At 41.1% G+C, this 21,855-nt stretch overlaps 1 protein-coding gene across 5 annotated transcripts in view; it reads left to right on the forward strand.

Moving 5' to 3' along the window:
* The window catches only part of LOC100647018 (paired box protein Pax-5), a 146,249-nt gene that overhangs the window by 103,649 nt on the left and 20,745 nt on the right, over window positions 1-21,855 (forward strand). For all 5 annotated transcript variants that reach the window (XM_048404776.1, XM_048404773.1, XM_048404774.1 and 2 more), the window contains 2 exons: window positions 4,591-4,756; window positions 10,697-10,894. In XM_048404776.1, coding sequence (XP_048260733.1) covers window positions 4,591-4,756; window positions 10,697-10,894 — 364 coding nt within the window. The remainder of the gene's footprint in view (window positions 1-4,590; window positions 4,757-10,696; window positions 10,895-21,855) is intronic.

Genomic DNA, 21,855 nt, shown 5'->3' on the forward strand with positions numbered 1-21,855 from the left:
ACACTGAAGTAATCGAGATTAAAGTATAAAATGACAAATGAAAAATATAAAGAGAATGTAAATAGATTGCAGATGTTCGTGCAGTTATGGAAAATTGAATCCTCCTGAGAAACATTTAGTGTCTCAATTCAACTATTATTCGTGTATTCGAAAAAGTATGTTTAAGATCTGCTCGTTACTGTGATCGATTTCCATATATTTATGAACAATAATATATCTCTAACTTGACGTATTTCTAATAAATTTATAAGACAAAAGAATACGTTTTACGTGTTCATACTGAGAATTACCGAAGAAAATCAAAGAGAAGAATTCACACGATGTACATGAACGTGCAGGATATTCAATACATGGTACTCTATACTAAAAGGAAATGCTAGAAGATGAAACAAATCTCCATTAAAATTCCATTGCTTCAAGAACATGTTTAAAAATCTGAATTCCCAGAAACATCCACAATCTACCTATAAAAAAAAACTCTCTAAAAAAACAGCGTCGTAAATCTCCAAAAATTTCTTCGAAAAAAAATTACGAATGCATCATTTTGTTCGCTCCGATATTTCCACTATTAAATTAGACATACGACCGATCGGGCCACGAATTTCTGAAAAATAAGACCAGCGGCCCGTACTTTTCCGTGTATTTTTCAAGCGAGCGAGTAATAAAGTGTAGCGTGTTTCCAACGCGCGCCCGGCAATACGTAACGCCAGACCGTAATGTAATACAGGAACAAAGCTGCTGGAGAAATATCGTGTGACCGAGTCGGGAATCTATATCGTGTAGAATTCTTCGTTGATGCTCGCTCGCGCACCTATCGTGCCGTGTCCATCGCTCTTTTCCTTCTTTTCGTCGTCGCAATACCTTTTTCCTCGCAAACCAGAGCCGACATCGTCGTCGAATTCGTTAGTTTCGCGCGTTCCGCTCCAATGACGCGATTAAAACCAATCGTCAAGGGTATCTAATTGTCGATACTTGATACGTAGAGTACGTCCGATATATTCACGAAAGTATTTGAACATTTGACATATAAGGCGTCTATAAATTTATTTCGAAATTTTATTATCGCTGTAACGAGATTGTCACGATTAGATTGGTAAAGTTCGAAAGCGATCCGAGAACGTACATAAAAGTTACGAGGCATTTACTGCAAACATATGTTTACGGAGAAGTTAGTATGCAATGAAAAGAACGATTTTAAGATGGGCTGATTATTGGACAATTTAGGCTAATTGACTGCTAAAAGTATTTTCATGATCCTTACACTAAACGTAGCTACAAAGCTTTTATACCGTCGATTAGGATAAACCGTGAAGATGTAACGATATGCTTCATGCTTGTTCCATGAAATCAGAATGGCGGACGTGTTAATAGATCGCGAATGAGAAGCGTGGCGGCCCGGAAGTGGTTCGTATCAGTTGGCCAGGCAGCCAGGTCAACTCATTTTGCATCGTCGTTCTTGCAGTCAGATAGAATCGCTATGGAATTAGGAAGCTGACCAGCTTTCTCTGGTACCGAGTCGAAATACCGATGAACATCCGATTAATTCGCCAACTGAGAAGCTTGTTGAAGAACCGTGTCGTTACTGTGGGAAAGTTTGACGGGTCTTTTGGATTGGATGAAACGATATTGCGATAGTATACCGTCATTAACTATAAAAAGTGCCGCTCGAAACCTGGTTAATTTCCTTTTAACGTTTCTTTGCGAATCGTTGATACGCGTGAATTTTTCTTCCGATCTTTCGTTAAATCCTTTCTCAAAATATTGTAAGACTTCTCGCTTGTTAAAACAGAAAGGTTAAATCATTATGCAAAAAGATCCTGCTCTCGGATTAACGAACAAAAAGCATTCCTAATGTCTTAAGAGTATTTCTAACATAAAATTGAAATGAAAAATCATACGTAACGCATCGCACTATCGCAGGACTGTTCAAACTGTGAAGACATTTTGCAACATTAGAAAAATATCATTGAGTCGAGAATGATCGAAAGAACACAAATTCTCATACAATTCTTTCGCTTAAACGTGCAAAAGAGAGAAGTACAAAGAAGAAATCCGAAGATAACAAGCATGCTAGTAGAGCTAACGAAACGAGACAGCACGGTAGCGCATAGACGGAGATTCAGGATAGGAACGCAGCTTGGGGACAATAATAAGCGTCGGTGACGCGGTTGCTGCGAGAGAGCAACGGCACGACAATTCGTAGCACTGGTAGCCCTGGATTTGACCTCCGGGGGTGGTCCACGGCTCTCGAATCCAGGGCCCTCGTATAGTTGTGGTCAGCAGGCGTGACGGCGTGTGTGCGCCGCGTAGGGTGGTCATGGTGCTTTTGCCCCGCGCCACCATCATTCCAAGCGCGACTATCCCCCTGACTACCGGCCACGCCGCGGGGATGCAACCATAAACGCGAGAGCGAATTGATTTGCGACCGGAAAGCGCGTATCGTTTCTAGTAATGATCGCGGATCCCTTCATTGTCTTGCTGCGTCGTGATCGTATCAGTTATGGGGGAATGGAGGAAAAAAGGAGAATCGGTGGTTCACGCGTCGCGGAGCGCCCCGTTTCGCCAACAATGATGCTTCTCATCGGAATGGCCGGATCATCGCGGTAATTAGCCGCGATTGTTTGGCTACGTGGAACGCGTGGTCCTTGGTATGAGGAAACAGAGACTTCGTTTTGCAGAGGTTTTAGTTTTGTCTTCTTTGTGAGGAATTTATAAACGAGAGTTTCGATGGAGTTTTAATTTGTATGAAAGTGAAAATGGTAATTTTGTTGGCTTTAACTAGCACGGCTGAGGATTGAGAAGTTGACGATTTAGGGTTCGATAGAGTTTCTGAAATTCATAGATCTCGAGGTTTCTGAAGCTATTAGCAATTTGACTGTCGATTGATTATAACATTTCAAGCAGTCAAGCAGTGACATTCGCACAATTTTAGATGATTTTGGCTATGTCGTAATAAAAGTGTGAAGTATAATACTAGACGTATTATAAAATGTATGTATATCTAGGGAATTTTGTTTTTTGATAAACTATATATTACATTTGCAAATAACAACGTGGTATGTTAAAATAAGCGATAGCACTTAGCCACTCTCGACAAAATGTACAAATCTAAACGGCAGTGCTAATGGTAGAGCTGACACTCCGTGTATCAAGCTAATTTATTACACGCAATGTAGCTAAAAATATGTGCCCCTTCATATTTTACAATTTCTTTAAATACTTCCGTAATTCATATTACTTTACGACACAACCTAAAAATTAACTTTCACGCGTGTAAAATACATAATAATGAAAAACCGAATTTAAATAATTAAAACGATTAAAAAGTTAATTTTCAAATAGGTACATAAAAATTCGAAAAACTTCAATCTTCCGTGTCTCGTGAAAGTTGGACGATCAGGCAAATCTAGAATTAATTTTCCAGTAGAATAGTCCAGTCGCGCACGGACACGACAACAAGAAGATTCGTATCAGACTTGTTATACTCTACTGCGTTACTGGAGCACGTTAAATCGAATGTCGGCCATTATCACGACTCTTTCTTTCCCCTGACAATTCAGTCTGATCTGCATCAACATGTTTGCCAGAGGAAGTCGATTGACCGGGCAAAAAGAAGCAGCATAAGCAAGGGGACGAATCGCGCGGTCCCGTCGCATACTATAACCGAACAGGCCTGGTTCGTCGATGTCAGGGGTTAGAAACAGCGCTGATCATCGAATCATCGGTGCGCTGGCACGTACACGGGGACATATGTCGCGGTCCAGGACCCTCCATTACGATATTAGATCGAAGTTAACGCGTTAGGAGACCGTAATGCGCGAAAATAAAGTCGTCTCGCGAAGAGAACGAACAGTAGCGTGTGGGATGGAAAATCGAATGTTCTGGCACACGTTGCTTCCATTATTAGCAAATGCACTCGTTCGAAGGGGAATTGGGGAACAGAAAATGTTTTCATACAAGAATGGGTCACTGAATTACGAGGTTTTAGTATATATTGTGTCTAGTGTTTGCCCCTATGTAGAATGATTCGATCAGAGGATCGAACAGAGTATATAAATGTACGTATAGCGTTTATTAAAAGTAGCGAGAAATATTTGATCGATACATGCGAGTCCGTTAATAAAGCACGATGTAAATAAATCCAAAGCAAAAACGGTTCGTTTCAGTATATTCAAAATCGATAAAACTAAATGGAGCCTATTAACAATATTCTATGAGATTCCATCGTTGTACACACACAGAAATCATATTTTAACGCTATCGCTACACTACAAATTCGACATTCATTAGGAGTTATTCTACTGATCCATGGAGTAACAAGTGATTATTTTTAGATCATAAAGCTACAAATATTTCGTTGCACGATGAATTTATACCATCTTCGATCTAACACTAAAAAAAATTTAAGAGCAGCTAAGAAAAAGCTGAAATCGTAAGAAGGAAACAGTTAGTAATCCAAAGTGTAAAAGTAAAATCGATCTGTAATGCTAAGATCGGTCGCGATCTTTCTCCAATCGCGGAAGTTCGACCTGGACGTTTCGTAAAACGGTATCCTCTCGAGCTAATGCATTATCGATTTCCATTTTCCAGGCCACGGCGGAGTTAACCAGCTCGGCGGCGTCTTCGTGAACGGAAGGCCCCTACCGGATGTAGTCAGGCAGAGGATCGTCGAGCTAGCGCACAGCGGCGTCCGACCGTGCGACATTTCCAGACAACTCAGGGTATCTCACGGCTGTGTATCCAAGATACTGTCGAGGTGAGTACCGACACCGTTCCGGCGCCATCCAGACCTCCGTCGTATCCGTTACAACCGCAACCCCCGTGGTGTCCCGACGGCAACAGACTTGCTTTTTGCTCTACCGTCGTTTGGCGCTTCGGCGATTTCCTCCATCGATTCGTCCATCCTTCTGTCACTGCATCGATGCATGATTCTTCTACGATCGACTGGTTGATGAATGAAGAACTACGTGTTGAAAGAACGAATGACAAGTTTGAACGGTAGTTGACGGAAGATTGGTTTCTTTGCAGCTTGTTCGACGAGTTAGATTCTGAATACGTATGTTGCAAATGGATTAGAATTTTTTGTTGTTGGAGGGAGATCTAATTTCGTAGAATTACAATAATTGAGTAGGAATTCATTTGCGTTTTGAGGATAATACACGTTTTTCTTCGATCTTGTTGGACGAATGTCTAGATTCTTTGAAATTTTTTGGGTTATGATATTGTTAGCCACAGATTTCATTTATATATCGTTGATTACTATTAATTCTTCGAAAGAAGTTTCTCTTCGGAGAAATGGAACTCACTACAGATCAAATAATCAAGTAGCGTCAATAGCTAGATTTTGATTAAAAATCATCATAAAAATTCTCTTGTGCAAAAAAGAAAAAGGAAACCGTACCAACTGGATGGATGTCTAATTCGCTAATTCGAGACGAAACACTGGAGACGCGATGGCGCAAATGATTTAGTGGAGGATCAAATTTTCCATGGCAGACGTAACGCTGTAGTTCCCATGCGTTCGAAGTGGCCAAGAATGCCCGAAACGAAGAAAAAGATGCGATGGTCGAGGGAAAGACAGAAAGGAGAGAATAGGGTGCACGAGGAGGCGAGGAAAAAAAGGTAGACCAATACTGGTTCGGGAGTGATTTAATTAAAGACGCTGTTAGGAGCATGAGGCGAACGAACCCAGGGACGAAAACTGCGACGCCGGAAGGAAGGAACCACCCCTGTTCCGGCCGCGGTGGGGGGTGCCAGCGGGTGCGACGATATGCGGTTTCCATGTTTTTTCCACCCTCCGCCCCGCGTTACATAACGGGTGGCCTCGTGCCGTTTTGATGGCCCGAATGTCATACGTCCCCGCCGGTAGAATATCATTGTCGTATATAGCCAGCTCTTTCACGTATATGCCCTGTATATGTGTAATAGGCCGGCTGGGATTATTTACTACTTTATTGCTTCTCAAGTTACCATCCCTTGGATTTTCCTATCTTTTTTCTTCGGATTTCATGCGAAGCGAATTTGAATAGTTTATTACCCTCGATGCGTTCGGAAATGTGAAATCACATGTGTTGATAGATATCTTTTAGGGCGAAAGGGATATTTGGAATAACGTCCGATGAATTTTAGAAGCGTTCTGAGTAAGCAATTTTTTAACGAGGAAATAATAAACAAGAATTTCGCAGTATGCAATTCTTAACCTGAGAAAATTGTGAGCAAACTTACACTTTCATAGAAAGATTTCTATGTTTTCGCTATAATTATCCGTAAAAGGTTAAACATTTATAACAAACTTGCGTTTGCCATCTTTTTTTGGAACAGATATATTCGTATGATATTTGCGTTGTAAATTTTTCAAATATTTTACACGTAAGAGTTCGTGATCATCAGTGAAGTTTGACGTCTGACCACTAGATACCCATTCTACTTAAGAGTCGATCGCGGTTCGCGCTTTTATATAAACCATAAGTAAACGTGAAAATGTTCGTTCCTGGAACACCGACAGGATCATTAGAGAAATTTTCCCATGTGGCCGAGTTCGACGCAGAAAATTAGCGAAATTCATTCAGACGAAATTGCCTGTGGGTCCGCGATTAATCGTAAATCCAGGACGATTTTAATCAAACGCGCGATGTCGAAACGATTTATTGCGCAACCGTATTAACAGCAATGTGTTATAAACAGAAATTAACAGCTATATTAACGTCGAATAGTGCACTTATTTTTCAATGGACTTACAGCCGATCAGATCGATAAGTCGCGGTGGCGAGCGACGTGTGAATCAAACTTGAAAAGAAAACGCGGTTCAACGGCCGTTGTTTCGCAATCGATTTCCTAATCGCTTATTCAAAAACACCAAGTAAGAATAAATTAAGTCAACCAGGATGGAGCAATTGCTACTTTTTCGCTGGCACTTCTCGCTTTTTCTGAATCTACGCCTGGTAAATTAAAATTTAGAAACCACAGCTGAAATTCCTATTTTTCTGACTGTGTTTCGTCAGGAATAAAGAAGTTACGATTAACGCTAAAGTTTCTAATCCACGCGAAAGGCATTGAAAATAATTGCCTAGAGAAAGTAAAAGAATAAAAATCATTTTAATATTTTTCTACTTTTCAACGATAGGATATTTATAAATTTGTGAAGTGTTACATTTAAATTCCTTATTTTAATTGATTCGATAATTCTAAATTACGTATTTCTAAATATTTCCTTTACATTTCCAAACACACGAACGTCACGTTTCAAACGACGTTTAACTTAGACTTCCTATTTCTACTATTCGTACGTTTGTAACTTTACAAGGTGCAAAGTTTATAGTCACTTTTTCTAGCGAAACTGCGGTGAAAACGGTCGTAGACCTCGGCGACGAGACGCTGTTAACACCGAAGCTTTACGCAGTCACGCGCCACTGATACGTCGCGACATCGTGTGCCCCGGATTTTCGCGGAATCGCGACAATTTCGACGCACATGTACAAACGAAACGGAAACGCCGGTTCCTGGCTAGGTGATGGTTCACGGAGACGGCGTTGAAAAGATCGTGCCAACTCTCGTTTGACGGAGAAACGTCTATCATAACGGATGCATAAAGTGGCTTCTTAAAACATTTTTGAGAAACGTTTCTTCAATAATGACTAACTTTTCTGCAGTTAATTTTATTCAGCCAATTTTAGCTGGTTATAAAAATACAAATCCCTTACAACATGTATAATTTATAATAATGTATTTTTTTAATTTTCTAAGCCACGGTTAATAGGAAATTAAACGTAGCCAAAATGCCATGTTCTCCCGAATATAGTTTAGTAACATAAAAAAATTAATTGACTTTAGTCTACATAAAGCTCGTAATACACGGAAATTTTAAAAATTTACGGGAGATTTAAGTTACCCAAACATCCCTGACACGATCTTCTCTCCAACAACCTGATAGAGTTACACGAAAGAGATGTAAAAAAAAGAAAAGAAAAATTGTCGATTGAACTATCAACGATTAAACTGAAAACCAAGATTAATGGGAATAGGGCGAATGGTCATAGTTTGGTCAATTTAAAAAATTGTAACTGCGCAACGTAATGGGCATTTGACGGTAGGGATGAGTGAGCATCGCCATGTGGACCTGGAATGGGGTTTTACGCCAGATATAATCGTAATAATTTCGAAACGGGGCGACATGGCCCCAATCGTTTAAAAGACCCCTCCGACGCTTTCGACTGTAACAGGTTCGCGATCATTTTTTGTTCGGGGTGAATATTGCCGAATGATACATTGTTGAACCATCGTGACACGATTTAACGTGCGATACAAGTGGTTACACCCTATCGAATACGATTGTAAGTTCGTTCGTCTCTTACCGTTATCTTACGAGAAATTGTTGAGGTTATTCGGTATATAAAGAGAGAAAAACGCGTGGATAAAGTGTAAGATACAAAATATATATGTTTGATTTAATAGTGAAATACAGAAATACAATTTGAGCTGGTCCAGATCCGCACGCTAGCAGTGTTACTTTATAACTGAAAACCCCGAAGCCAACGTCGCCTGTCTACTGTTTATGATCTGCCTCCCCGCTATTCTTTTGTCTATATGCTGTCAATGGCTTCAGCGCTTGAGAAAGCTAAAAAGACCAGATGTGGAGTTTTCCTAGAAGTGGTGACCACTTCAACAGAAATATTAAAGAAAACTTACTTGTGTTGATAGTAAATAAACATATGACAAGTGATATGTATAAATATTGCTTATAATTGTATTATTTAAATCTGTACACATTACGTATATAGAGGAACGTATAGATAGATAAATAAATAGTGTTGATACGTGAATATTGAGAGAACTGTATTCATTACAAATTTGTAGAATACGCGCTAGGAAGATAGTCAATCCATTTGCACGGGATGATACAACAAGACAATGTGTACATCGTTGATTAAACAGACCTTATACACATAACAAATTCCTTTCTCTTAAAGAGATGTGAACGATATTATTATACAAGCCGATACGTGCAAAATAATATACAGAATCTATCATTTCGTTATTTCCTCGTAACGAATCTCTATCGAAGCAACGATCCCTGATAATCTACCAACAGTGGCGGATCGGTTTCGAGCTTTCCCTCGACCGATTATGACCGCTTTCTCTTCGACTATCACATACTCCATAACTGACATCGCTACCAGACAACACCGGTTTCCCTGTGAATCGCTAATTCCTCGGTGGAATTGACAGCGACAGTCGTCGCGTCAATCGAGCCAGTTCGAATCAACTTCTCACGCTTTAACGAGCCGCGTGTACGTCAACCGACACCATACTCGAGCTCAAATGTATCACGCTGAAAAGAAACACATTGAAAATTGACAACGACACCGTTGAATTTCACCGGTCAATGTTTTTTTATTTTTTTATTTCTATTTTTTCTTTTCCTTCTTTTTTTTTGTTTTTAAAACGAGCGATGAAAGAGGAAAAAGGTAGAAAGAGACGAAGAGAGAATGAGAGAGGCACAAAATTGGCCGACAGTTTGAACGAGCATGAGTCGACGCCGGCGGCGGACCCACATCCATCAAGGCGGCCCACAAGCGGACCATTATTGCGGGCTTTCTCCCGTAATTGAATTTAAGCACCAGCGAAGATATTATTTAACTAATTAGGCACAAAGGGCGCGTTCACGGCGGGCCAATCGCGATTGGCCATCGCACGCGCATACACGCGCCGGGAGGGCTCAATGGAGGGAAAGAAGAGGGAGAAACACAGGGTGGAGGCAGAAGCCGTTTGTTTTAAAACAGCCGGTCGTTGACGCGCCGCTGGACGGCGATTCGTTATTCCGGCATTGGCCGCACGTCGCGGGAAAAACCAGTCGTTTCTCTCTTTCTCCATTCTCGCTCCCTTTGATTCCATTCGATCGGAAAAAATTGGGATGGGGTGCAGTCTCTTTTGATATCGTGGTTTGAAGATTACGTGGCAGTGAGAATTTGTGCGAATGACGAAGGATACGTACTGGGAATTTGGTAAATATTTGTGCTAATTCTGGAAAATTAGCGTACGAGTAAATTAGAACGTACGGTATCCTGTAAAAATGTAGCTGTATGTAGTAAAAATCTGTGTCATGCGTATGAAATCTTTAAACGAGTATGATCGAAAGGAATGAGAATTTTGTATTGAGTCATTGAAGAATTAATAGAATTGAAAAAAAAAAGAAAAGGTCAAGAGCGAGAGTTCAAAGATAACCAAGTAAAAATCATTCTTCATTGTTAGACCGTGAATGCTTACGCAATTATGGGAAATTTAAAATGCAGAAATGTACAGATTGTATGTAATATTTAATTCGTTGAAGTATTTGTTATAATATTTATAACAGAAATATTTGGTGACTAAAACAAGTTCCTATTTAAATTCCATTACTTTGGCTATGTTGAAAAAGATGTAAGATTGCATAAGAATCCGCAGTTTACTTATTACGTTACTTTTAAATATTCTTTTTATTTTCTGTTCTTAAAAAGCCTGCTCGCAACCTGACATTCTTACAATAGTTTTTGTAAGTGTAGCAGGATCGAATTTCTGGTTGGTTATGGAGATTTCTAAAGGTGATGGAAATAGTAGACGGTTAGCATTAACGATTTTGAAAAGTCACGTAGACGTAGGAATGTAATAGAATCGCGACATAGATCCATCAAGTTGGTTTCTTTTTTCTTTTTGTTCGCAGGTATTATGAAACCGGCAGCTTCAAGGCTGGTGTAATAGGCGGCTCGAAACCGAAGGTTGCAACTCCACCGGTGGTCGAAGCGATCGCTAACTACAAGAGGGACAATCCGACAATGTTCGCGTGGGAGATCAGGGATCGATTGCTTGCTGAAGGCATTTGCTCGCAAGACAACGTGCCATCCGTCTCCTCGATCAATCGGTGAGTCCAAATTTTCCTGTCAGATTAATCAAAACTGACCAATTAATACAAAATCCAGTAATCTGACCGAGATCTACAAAACTATAAAACTACAAACTTTCGGTTAATTATAAAACTATGAGATTGTTTAATAAAGACAAGGATGAAAAGTTGAAGAGTTCGATTTCAAATATGACTACGTTTTATGAATTCGTTCTAATTGAAATAGATATAAGAAATTTCCCTCTTCTCAAAGTTGTTAATAATTGACCTGCAGAAACTTACTTTATCAGTCATGGGGAAAGATAACAACTAGCATTAGATGTCGCTAATTATTTCAAAACAACGAACGAGCAAATAACTTCTTCGATCGTTTATTCGTTCATGGAGAACTCAACGATGTAAAGATCGAAAATGGAGTAGCTACTTCTTATAACATTTAATAACGGACGTTTTATAAATCTATAAATTCGCACAAAAATTCCACAATCTACGTAATATACTTACATATTAGTACGAGAATCGAGTCTTTGCAAAATTAAATTGATTCCTTCTACGATCCTCGCAAAAGTGTGGACAAAGATTCTTCTTTCATCGTTCACAAACAAAGTTCGACCGAAGCACTCTCCCAAATCAAAATCAAACCGATTCTTCGTCATCTCCAAGTCGATGAACGGATAGTCATCGAGACACGAAATTTATCGTGAAAAACGATTGAAGAAAGCGAGAAGGGCGTGTGAACAGAGCATATGCTTGATGCGAGCGGCAATGGGAGCGATTAGTTATCCTCGGAGACGAGGAAGAATCATCCCCACGTCCCGTGCATCGAGATAAGCGTGTGCAGAGAGCCGGTCCGCCACCCCGATCCTATTGACCTTTCGCAGGTTCCTTCGGGAATGGGGCCGATTAATTCAAGTGTTTTTACGTCGCCCAATAGATCGAGCAACCAGGGGGGTGGGGAGAGGTGGCGTGGCTAGGAACACGAGTATCCACGGGTAAAGGGATGCCCTATGGAACGGGGAGTGAGCTCCCATGAGACGACATTACAGCGTATCAGCACCGCGCAAACTGAACGAGTGGATCCCCTTTTCGAGCAACAGAAAAGCCAGCACGGTGAAGTACGGGGAAAAGAAAGAGAGAGAAAACGAACGAAGAGAGACCACTGGGGTACCATTGATCGGCACACATATGTCCCGAGATTTAATCAGTCGCTACTTAAGACCTTATCTCCCGCTTCATCCGACGCCCCCTGTACGCATCTACTACTTCATCGTTTCTTCACCCTGCACCACTTTCGAACACGCCGCCGGTCTGATAATGTAATCGAGCGTAATACGGATCGAATTGGTTGGCGCAAGTGAAATCCACTAACGCGATTTCCGGCAGCCACCAGCGTTAATGGAAACGCACGCAAATTAGTTGGCCCGCATTAGGCGAAAGTGGTACTCAAGGATATTTAGATGTCTGCTGACGACGGAGTTGAACTTACGAGACTTTGGTCAGGTTGGGGAATCTTGATCTTCAGTTTCAATTCCTCCAGAAGAGGAATTTTGATTTGATTCATCTTGTTCGAAGCGGTATTTCCTACCTATATCTAATATTCATCAGCATTTACACTTCTCTTAAGAGATACTGTACTCGCAAAAGTCTTCATCCAGTGTACTGTATATCTCGAATAGTATACACACATTATTTGGAGAGAACAATAGAGAACAATAGAGAACATAGCGACGCATAACATCATGTTCATTTTTTAACAGATAAGGAGATAATAAAGCAACCCATACGATTAATCGTCTTGGTAGAAAACAAGTTAATTTTGCAACGAAAATTCTGTACCATTTTATTTCAATAAAGATAGCTTCTTTGTAAACTGACGATTTTAGAAGACTTTTATGATTGACTGTATACTGTATATTTACAATTTTCGAAGATAAACTCTAGAAAATTCATTACCACGTACATACGAATGTTCTCGAATAATCAGTAGATTCGTCATATCTACGAATAATGTAAAAAACGAAGCGCACAAGCAGTTGTACGTACGATCGCAAAATCAAACGCCAAAGTTTCTAAAATACGATAATTTTCCGCCACATTTTTTCGACAGCCAATTTACAAGAATTTCGAACTATCATCTGCAGAGCGAAGTTTGGTCGCGCGCGCATATTTCCCATTCTTCCGACGAAGAGGACGTGGATGGTGTCGTGATAGCCACGATAGCGTGAAACGTGGGCGTATGTAGGTACAGGAATTGCTTTCTGGCCGAGGTTTTCGATGTGTCTAGGATTGCAGCGGAGGGTGCGGCGCGGTGGCTTGTTGCTCGAGTGACTCCTCCACCTTCTCCACTCCTCGTTCTATCTCTGTCTAACACTCCGTCTTCTCTCCATCGAAACTTCTCCTTTTCCTCCTTGTTCGTATCCCCGACCCAAGGCCCAGATGGCGGGTATTGATCTGAATCCGGAGAGCAGATCGCCTGGAAAAACTTACCCCGCGGATACTTACCTACCCACCTTTCGCTATCTATATGCACCTATCTAACCTACCTTCACCAACTCACGTACACCGAGCCCGCAACCTTCCGCCGGTGTCTACGTGTAGGTAAATGTATTTCCGCTCGCCGAGCAATGGATAGAAACGCGCCCGATGCTTCGCTACCTGAAATGCACAGAACGGAAAACGTGTTCCACGGATGCCTTTAAGTGATTGTTTACGCCGATTGATCGCGCACGACGATCGACCGAGAAATCGATTTTCATACGTAGAAACGAACGTTAATGACTTTTAAGCATTTTGCAAAATTATAGGAATTTGTACGAGAAGAAATGGTTTTCCTGTGAAAGGGTTTCTGTGATGAAATTCTGGGGAGCTATAAAAACTCCGGCTAATTCCAATGTCAAGAAATACTTGTTTACTTGATTCAGTAGCGTAGGAACGTTAGTTTCTTAAAATTAACTTTGGCTTTTTATGAATATCTCATTCAGAGACTGTCGGTATTATAGAAAAGTAGATGCCTAGGAATTGCAGTTTCTTTATAAGGTGAAAAAATTGAGCAGTTAACGCTGTAAATATGAAACTTGTACCAAAGTGATCAAAATGAAATGTACAACCCCAAAAATGCATCGCGCTAAATTTCCAAAATTTCCATAAGAGCGTGAAAGTTCTCTTTTTGACTATTCTGAATGTTTCGATATTATAGAGGAATGACCACAAAAATGATAAGACACATCGATGGAGGATGTTCCAGAAGAATTCGTTTAGAAAAAGTCAAAACGGATGAAACACACAAACGGTTCCAAAGCAGGATTTCTCTAGTCGAAGGCAGAAAACGGGGGAATATGAGGGTAGCGAGTAACGCTGGGATTTCTCCCATTATGACCGTGTCTCGGTTTTTCTAACTTCGAGCTAGCTTTCGTACGGAGAAATAATGATACGGCTAATATAATGTATTGTCCTGCTTTTGCTGGGGCACTTCGGAATGAGACCGGCCGCGAACGGGAGACACGGAGAAACGAAGAGAAAGGAACCGGGACGTTGGCCACCGCGGTAAAAAACCAACGGCCGAGGAGAGCGAAATAATGGAGTGGCTTTCGCGAAAAATAACAGATATATATCCTGAGTATCAACCCGGGATCGAGGGGCGCGGAAAAACAGGCGAAAAACGCGGCCAAGATTGGACGGTAACAGTTTGAGCCTTGTTTCTACTTTGCTGAATCGACCGAACAACCTTCCCTCTTTTCTTTTCATTCTTTCCTTTATTCACCATCCTGTTACTCTTTAATTTTCCAATTTCTACTAACGACACTGTCTTCCTCAAAGAGACATGCGTGAATTAAATCACTGATTTTATCGAAATTAATATATTGGATTTCTTCAATTTGTATTATGTTTGTATAAATGTATTAAGTAAATTAATATTATAAACGGTTCTATCGTATCATCTAATATCTTCATTCTAAGGCTAAAGACGCGAAGTTGTATAGGCTTCATTATGATAGAGGCATGTTTCAGACAGACTTTCTAAAAAAGATATATAGATACAAGGAATGAGTATAAAAATGAAAATGACAGTGGTTCTCTAATCGTTTCAAACCGCGTATCTTTTTTATTTGTAATGCGTTGTCAACGTTCAATCGTCCAATAACGCTGAATAAATCGGACAATTTTTCTTTTTCCTTTCTATTCATCCATTTTATTCTAGTACCATCCTTCACTTGTCGAATTTATATCGACTCTATTTTCTTTGACACTACACCCATCGATGCTTAAGTGTACCGAAATATTGCCTACGTAAATAATTACGATTAAAGCGGTGTGATAAAAATAAAAAATAATCATATTTCCACCTTCACAAGAAACAATATTAATTTTGCGAAAAGCACCTGCGTGATCTTAATAATTACGAACATAGAAACCCCACGACTAAGTAGTTCTAGTGTTAATGAAAGTTCTTACACGAATGAAACTTCTAGTAAATTGGTAGCAAAGAAACACGAAGAGCAATTCGTTTTGTAATAAACATTGTAAGAAGAAAAATATCACGAAGGGTTGGATTGAATGGGAAGTAAGAAAAGAGAAATTGCTACGATGGTACAACGGCGGATTTCGGGAGGAAATATTGATAGGCTCAGCTTCGGCTGCGGAGTCACGCTCGAGTAGCCGGCTCTCAGTTGAGGTCTATCTAACACACACGTACACGAAACCGAACGTGTAGAGGCTCGACTCTCTGCTTCTCTATCTCTCGCGTTTCTCTTTACGTTTCTCCCCGAACGCCTTCCTCCTTTCGGCCGCGGAGGAAGTCTCAGGGGCAGATCGATAAGGAGCGAGGTTCGCCCGAGAGCTTTACGCCGGCTTCACAGCCTCCTTCTTCTCGTTTCCTCGACGCAACCCCCGAGACGTCACGGTCTCGCGTGTGCCTCGCGCGTTCGCCCTTTCTTGCGGCTTCCACAGAGTCAATAGCATCGGCCTAAGGCAGGATGACTCCCTCGACTTTCTATTATTTCATTCGTGAACATTACTTTCATCGAACCTATCTCTTAACCTGTTAGCCAATGACGACTTCATTCGTCACGTTTCTACACGTGACTGTATATTTAGCTGGGATTCTACGTTTTTCAAATGCATTGGCGTATCTTAAACCTTCTGGTGCCAAATTGTCCGAGCTGCAGAACAAATATCTGTTGATATAATAATAGAATATATGGCTATAATAACAGAAACACGCGAAGGCTATATGTTGGAAAACAAAATAATTTCTGTCTTTTGTAAGAGAACAATTTTGAGACTGAACGTCTCGTCAATTAATTTCACATCAAAATTATTTTATTTTACTTAAACTTATTACTAAAGTCCAGATCTAAAATCGAATTTAATGGCTCCGCTATTAACACACGAGTTAACAGGTTGAAGAATAAATTTTGAAACGAAATCGGAATCGTTGATCGTCAGGGTCGATTCATCATTTCCCACCTCCGTAACTTTAATTCGACGTAATGACCAGCATAGGCAACAACAGTTGGTAGGAAATCTGTCGCTCGGAATCTCTCGATGGAATTGTATCAATCTGTCATCGCGAACGTGTAGCAAGCGCTCTCCTTTTTCTCCTATCGTGCCGGGTCAATCTCCCGTGGACGAGGCACCAGGCTCTGCGCCTTGCTCTCCATTACTTCCATATCATTTCGCACCCCCGGAAACCTCGCAGCTTGGCGCAGGAGCAGCCAACGCCGCGGAGCCATATGGCCGGTTATACTCCGCGACTCCAGAGACAAGGGTGGCCAATAGGATGGCTGCTACTTTCATGCCACTTTCGACTTTCCGCTCCGCGTCGCCGGTATCTCCCTTGTTCATCTTTCGCTTATTAAATTACATCGCCATAAATAACGCCTGCCCACCAACTGCCTTATTTACCATTCCATCGACTCCGCGGGAGGAATCGTCTTCCCTCTTTGTAGCTGACGAATCGCCACACACTATAGGATTTCAGTAAGGAAGCAAAGCATTTTTCCTTTGGACCCTCTTTTCGCGACACCGGGATATATAGGTTTTTCTATAAATTTTTTACTGTTCGGAAAAGTTAGATTTTTGATTGACTTTGAAGCACAGGCAAAGTTGATAAAATCAGGAGATCTTGCCCCCGAGATACATCCACTATCGCTGTCTGTGTCAATTCTTTACTTTTCGAAGAAGAGTGGAATTAAAATAATATTTGGTTGACTTTGATATAAAAGTAAAAATTAAGAGAAAAATTACAATTACTGGAAATTAAAATTGGCACCGAGTCAAAAGTGAAATCTCGTGTGATATGACGATTAAGCGCGGCACACGCGGTCGGAAGGAAACAATATGGTGCACCGTGGCGCGGTGAAGTTTCGTTGAAGCAGCCATATTTGCAGAACGAGCGACAGAGCGCGGATAGACCCCTCCTACGTAAAGCGGGAGCACCCTCGGGGTTGGTCGGAGGATCCGGGGATGATGCTCCACGTTGAGAGCTGCGGCGGTGGCGGCGGCGCGTATCCATAACCGTCCTTTGTCTGGATAACGCAATTATTACCGCGTTTCATCATAGCCCCCCTCGGTCGAAATTAGCCTCAAATGAAGTTACAATTACGGTATCCTTCGTGTCCCCGGCGTCGAACCAAGGGAAACGATGCTGCGTAGCATAGAGAAAGAGAAATAGAGAGAGAAAGACGAATTCAGGGGTTGAACGTCGACGACGGCGGCCACGACCACAACAACGAAGACAACGACGAAGAGGACCAGGCCGCCGGCCGAGATACGCAATCCAGGTTGCCGTGGAAACGTCAGAGGACAGACGGAACCGCAATGAAACCGGATGGCCGCCTACTCTGCCAGCCCATAATGCTTCGTCCCCTTTTGTTCTTGGCCGAGAGCTGGAATACTAAAGTTATTCGGCCACTGTACCGTCAAAATCCTCCTACCGGACGACTATCGTCATTGCCGTGGCGGCAATCGCCCACGCTTGCACGTGAATCGCCACGGATTGCGAGATTTTGCACGAAGAACATGTAGGATTTATCCAACAATTTTATTTTTTTCTTTACGAAAACATAATTGATATGGAATTTGTGATGAAATTGCAGTAGAAACCTGATTTGTAGCATTTATAATGACTTCTTTAAGAAATGGATCATGTCTCTGTTGTTTAATCCTCGAAGATCGGAAACGATCCAGTGTCGTGTTACAGTTTTGTTATGCGATAGAATTTCGTTTATACGAATTCATATACTTGAAGGAAATTGTAGTTAGTGTCTTATTAAATAAACTTCTGTCGATTGCATCTATTTATTTGAACGTGAACTTCCATTGTATGAACCAACATTTATAGATGTTAGGAACTTTAGTCGTATAAATCGTTCATCCCCCAACAAGTTCATATATGCAAAATTATATTATTTCAAACTTTACTTTTATATGATATACTATACAACACGATTGTTTTATTAGAACGATGAAAACAATAAAAACCAAGTATGGGATGCCACCAATTAATCATTACAATAGCATTAGATCAAAATGAACCAGGCTAATAGACAAACGATTAAATCGTACATTTTTACTTGAGGACTGATTGCTCTATGCCTTGAGTCTGCGTCGGAATGTTTCGAAATTCTATTTCGGTTGCTTAATTGACAGTTGCCTCTCTGTACGAACGATCGTATCTCGAATGGATAAAGGCGGACACGCGAAGGTGAAATGGAAAGCGGAATAGACGAAGTTAAAGAAACTTTTATGACGCGAGTAATTAAGGAAACCGTCAACGACGCTCGCAACTCCGATTTAATATCCCACGGTGAAAACATTCGGTTGGATTTCATTGCGATGGAACAATGCCATCATGACTAACACGAAAACTATTACAACGCTACGATATCGCTAACGAGGAAAGGACGGCATTTGCGCGTTGACCGACGATGACTCGCCGATACAGCCGTTTAATAACCCGATGACGCCCGATGATTGACAGTTAATGAACCGTCGAATATTCGAAGATTAATCGGCTATCTCCAATGAAGTAATCACGGAGAAGTTTAATCGAATATTATTGCGCGCGGCGTAATATACCTCATGGTCGAGCGTGGAACAAAATGGCAACTCACTCTACTACGATTCGCATGCTTCAACTCAGATTTTGCCATCTATGATCTCTTACAAACGAGATAGTCTACACCAAAGTATTTATATTGCTAGGAGTAGATACTTTTCTTCTTATTAAAAATTATTTATTTATTTATTAACGTAATATCAATCGTTTCGTAACGTAATCAAACGTTTCAATGCAGTTCAATAAGTCAATCTCTGAAGATATAAGACAATCTTTTATGTAATTTTTCAAGTAGCTTTTTTTATCTAGTTTTTCAATGCCTCGCTCGTTAAAATAATAGATGTTTCAATGATACATTGTACGCTTTATATTTCTTCTGTCTCCTACGTCTTATTGACATCTTCATACCTCTCACGTATGTTTCTTTTTATTCAATGGTTCATTCATTAAAATCAGTTCATACTAAATATTTAGCAATGCCGAAACACTGTAGCATTTTACATAAATGTAAAATTTAGATGTCCGATAAACCGAACGATACTTACAAACATAGACTAAGAATGCTCGTCTGTGGAAAAAAGAAAGCACCGAACGTATTATTCGCACGATAATAGGAATCGCATCGTTTCGTAACAGCAACCACGATCCAACCAACGCAAATTTCCATCAGAAAATGAATGTAAATGGGGTCTAATAACTAGAAAAATGGGCATTAAAGTGTCCCACTTGACATCATTGTTGACGAAAAGACTTAACCGACAACGACAAGCCATCCGGGGCTTTTCAGTGTCGTGAAGATCATCGTGGCGTAACGCGAACCTTAAAATTTGCATCGAAATGCAAATGACCGGGACCAAATACCGGAAGAATTTGAAGGATCGACGACTCTATAGGATTCGACGACTCTCGCATAAATCTAGATGCCCTCGAAACGCATAATGGCTTGTAGATAGAACTGTATCCTCTTCGCTGCGTGTCGAGGGGTGAGAGGTGTCGTTCCGAGACGATATATTATAAATCGTGTGTTACATTGTGCTTAGAGGATCCTCGTGACTGTTGACTCGCCGGTATCATTGTTGGAAGAGCGGCCTTTGTTGCTAGTACTCCAGCCATCGCAAACAAACACGCAAACACGCTTTTGGCTAGCTATGTGTATACGCGTTAACATGTACGCGGAGACACGTAGAATACAAGTGAGTAGTTTCACGGTGGTTGTAGGGTGTCACAGTTAATATAGTTGTGTGTACGAAACGGGCAGCTGCTGTTTGACAATGCCAACTACGTCCCCAGATATAATAATATACTCGTCCCTGGTACCGAGCAAGGGAACACTTCATCAAACTGACTACGATGCGGTACTAGGGTACCGTGCCACGGTGCTCTGCTTTAATCTAACCTATACCTGACTTCCTACCTTGGAGACATAGCTTTCGACACACCCTTACAGATCCAGGACGGCCTTACTATCATTCGTACGATTCTGAAGAAGCGACTCTGGGATATACGTAACAGATGAGAGTATTATTTCTTCATTTACATCGAGTTAACGCTGGAGGTCGAGATCCATTGGTTATTTCATCGATTATTCGTCGGAAAAGAAACATTTTGTTTCTTTCGTGAGGGTGGAACATAGATGCAGTTTTTCGTCCGCGTGAAATTCATCTTCGGGTTATCTCTTTTCTAAAAGAGAAGTACGTAATAATGTTTTCATTTACAATCATTCAGTTTCAATTATTCTTCAAACCCTTCTTCAGTTACGTTGTACTGTTCCTCGAATGTTGATTCTTCTTCCAATTATTCTTCAGAGAAGAAACGTTCCTTTCTTTCGACACGATGAATGATGAAACAGGAAATTACTCGTAGAAATCGAATATTCCTCCGATTATTCGTCATAGAAGGAAGCGTGTTTCTTGCGACACGGCGAAGCGCGAATTTACAACGAATTACTTCTAGACGTCGAACGTTCCTCTCGTTGTTATTCGTTCGAAAAACGATTCGTCTTCACCGATAAGATACAGAGGAGGAAGCGGAGGGAAAGAAAGAGCCAGAGAGGGAAAAATTTGACGAGGTAAATGACGAGGTAAACTGCGTCGATTGGTACGAGCGGGGGTCATGATCGCGGTAAGAAAGCAGAAAAAAATAATTAAGCCCGCCGTGAAAGATAACACTGGCAGGAGAAACGGTAAACCCCGCTTCCTCCTCCGTAGCTTTTGTTCAAGAATCACACCGTACTACACCGAGAAGCGGCAAGTACAGCACGGTCCCGGGGTATATTACAGCCTCTCGAGAGGTGGTGGAATATCAGGATACACCTTTTCCAGCCATTGTGCTCCTCTGAAGGGCGTACAATGGCCGTGGAGCGAGTCCCGTATTGTGTCTACAGCTCAACGAAATAGTTCCCTGCGATTCTCCCTCCCTTTTCAACATCCGCGTTCTCCGATCTTCTTTCTCTCTTTTCCATCTCTATCCTTACCCTGCCACACCGTTTCGCCATCCTCTCTCTCTTTCTCTCCTTGACTCCTCGGGTTAAAGAGAAAGAGGAGTTCCGTTCCGATGTTGCACGCTCGAAGCATCTGCCCCCGAAAGAGACTGGTAAATCCTCGAAAGCCACCCGAAATCCCCCGCAATCCTCGTGAAGATGTATATAATAGCACGTAATAACTTCTTAACCCTGCATTAGTGGCGTGAATTCGTTTCTATCGACGAACTATAATCGAGCAAGTGGTTCGGGCTATTGTGTCTTTACTAAGAATAAAACCATAGTCATGATATTTTCAATGATAATAAGTATATTCCGTTTAGTGACTTTCCTTCGCAACTAATGAGTATCAAAGGTTGAAAGTTCGCGTAGTGCATTGTATAGAAATGTTACGTGAGCTGACCATCGCTACCCCTATTATATTTCGAAATTGTCTCCATG

The sequence above is a fragment of the Bombus terrestris genome, chromosome 4 (genome assembly GCF_910591885.1).
Source record: "Bombus terrestris chromosome 4, iyBomTerr1.2, whole genome shotgun sequence".
Lineage (NCBI taxonomy): Eukaryota > Metazoa > Arthropoda > Insecta > Hymenoptera > Apidae > Bombus > Bombus terrestris.